This window comes from Trypanosoma equiperdum (assembly GCF_001457755.1).
Source record: "Trypanosoma equiperdum strain OVI genome assembly, contig: ctg_1984, whole genome shotgun sequence".
Lineage (NCBI taxonomy): Eukaryota > Euglenozoa > Kinetoplastea > Trypanosomatida > Trypanosomatidae > Trypanosoma > Trypanosoma equiperdum.
This window is the reverse complement of record NW_027124042.1, coordinates 1,833-4,007: the sequence shown is the minus strand read 5'-3', so window position 1 is coordinate 4,007 and position 2,175 is coordinate 1,833. Positions and strand designations below refer to the sequence as shown.

The 2,175-nt window shown below is 39.8% G+C and overlaps 1 pseudogene across 1 annotated transcript; it reads right to left on the bottom strand.

Annotated features, from left to right (window-relative positions):
* Nucleotides 1–748: 748 nt before the first annotated feature.
* On the bottom strand, nt 749–1,900 carry TEOVI_000897300:pseudogene (annotated as a pseudogene). The gene has a single exon. A coding segment is annotated over exon 1 (1,152 nt).
* Between the last annotated feature and the right edge of the window lie 275 nt (nt 1,901–2,175).

Sequence of the window (2,175 nt, the reverse complement as noted above, 5' to 3'; positions counted from 1 at the left end):
AGATATTAGCACTCTCTGAGGTTCGCTCACTTAAATTTTAAATGCAGATATTAATAGTGGTAAGTCTCGTGAGCCACTCTTTCACTTTCTAAGAGTAGAGCAAACGACTCCAGCTCCTGAAGGTGTTTTGGAAAAGCAGCTCTCTCCGCAACCTCTTTTTGAAATTGTGAAGTATGATATTCCTAGATCTATTAGGAATACACGACCTCCGATGCTGAAACAAACAAAAACATTGCTTACTTACTAGCCATTAGCCCCGTAGTTAAAAACCTTTACTAGAGTTTTAATAAGTCATCTTTTTGACTCAAAAGAGGTAACGTGTCATGTGTATGATATCAATCACTACACTTGATGCGAACTCATCCTCACGCACTACATACAGAGTGCCTGCAGAGTCAGGAAACTTTGTGTAAAAACAACAAAAAACCTCCGCGTTTCTTCCTTAAGTTTGTAGACAATATTTTGAAGTAATTATATTGTGGGCTAAAACTGATCCATAATTACTTCCTTTCTCTCCAGCTCCACCTTCTCGTCGCACCATAATTGCCTTTAGAAGAGGTAATAAATCACCTGTTTTTCTCAAGTACAACTGCGACGTTGTCGTTATGGTTTGTTTTTCCCTTCTAGAACGTTAATCATCCACATTCCATGTAACCTTTACCTTTATAAAATATGACACTAAAATCCACTATTATTCATACTAATAATGTTATTATTAACATAAAGAAATCACGCGTGTTAGATTGCTTTATATCAACAGCAACAAAATCACCAACAGAGGTGAAATAACTTGAGTTTCATTTTTTGGTCGAAGTGGCTTTTGTGATTGTCGTGACGATTCTGTAGTGTTTGTTTCTCTTGAACTAAACGGATCAGTGTCCGTAGTAGTTTGCGTATTTGTATTTGTGTTTTTGCCTGATGTTACGGATGCCTCGCTCTCTGCTGCTGTTTGAGGGTGTTGTGGGTGTGGCTGAGCTGGGAGTGGTTTATTTTTTTCTTCCACATTTTGCTCCGGGGGTTGCACAACAGGTTGTGAAACCCTAGGTTGTTGGTGCGTTTTCCCTCCTTCTGGATTATTTTCTTTCGATACTGGCGGCCCCTCATTCTTTCTTGCCTCGTTTTGAGGGTTGGCCAGTTTTTCGATAAGTTTTTCCAGTCGTGTAAGCCACTCGACGTTCAGCCTTCCCGTTTCCTCACCTCCCAGTTTGTACATAACACAAGGGGCGTCCCTCAGATTATCTGAAGCTCCGCAGGATTGAGTGATTGGTGGACTTCCGTGTCCAAAGCGCTTTGTTTCGCTGTTTCCCGTTCCTCTTTCCCTTTCCTTTAGTTTTGTTGAAAGATTCTCCTTCATTGTTTTCAAAGTTTTGGCATCAGGTCTCGCAGCGTAAATTGCTGTGGAACATTTTTCCATAACGCTTTTCCAATGCTGTTCTGCTTGTGTTCCGTTGCTCCAGCTTTCTTCACCATTTTGCCATATGTTGCTTTCATAGCACAGATTGACCATTTCGCCTTTACCATTTTGTGGCTTGCACAAACACAGAAGATCTACTGCCAACGCTTTACCTGCAAAAACAACTTCACTCGACGTCACTGCATCTACGTAACCGCAGTCATTATAGCGTCGATCTTTTCCATTCCAATTAAGGGAGCCATCACTTCCATCTCCGTACAATATTGTGTTTATGGTAGTGTTATATTCGTTTTCATTGTCGCCTACTTCATCCTCGTTTTGTTTAACCAACTCTCGTATTCCCAGTGTTAAATTTAAAAAACTGCATAGTGTGTCAAATTCTTCTTTATTCTTTACGGAGCCGTCTGGGGATGCCTGACAACTCACTTCTTTTATCACCAAAACCAGGCATATCAAAAACCTAACTGAGTATTTCCACATTTTCTTGGCTTTCCCGTCTAACTCCTAAGTTTCAGAGGAAGAATTTGTTCAGCGAGTTTCGCAAACATTAAAACATATTTTTGATCTTCAAATAGAAGCGCAAATTTATATTATACATGCACCATCATACAAGTAATGCACCACGTTAGAATGTGAAAACATTCAGTTAAATTACTGATGGGTAAGCATCATTCGCTGCTGGGGCAAATCATTGTTGCATTCAGAGTCGACAACTAATCAATTATGTGCAATTTTGCTTTGCAACAAAAGAAATGCTTATT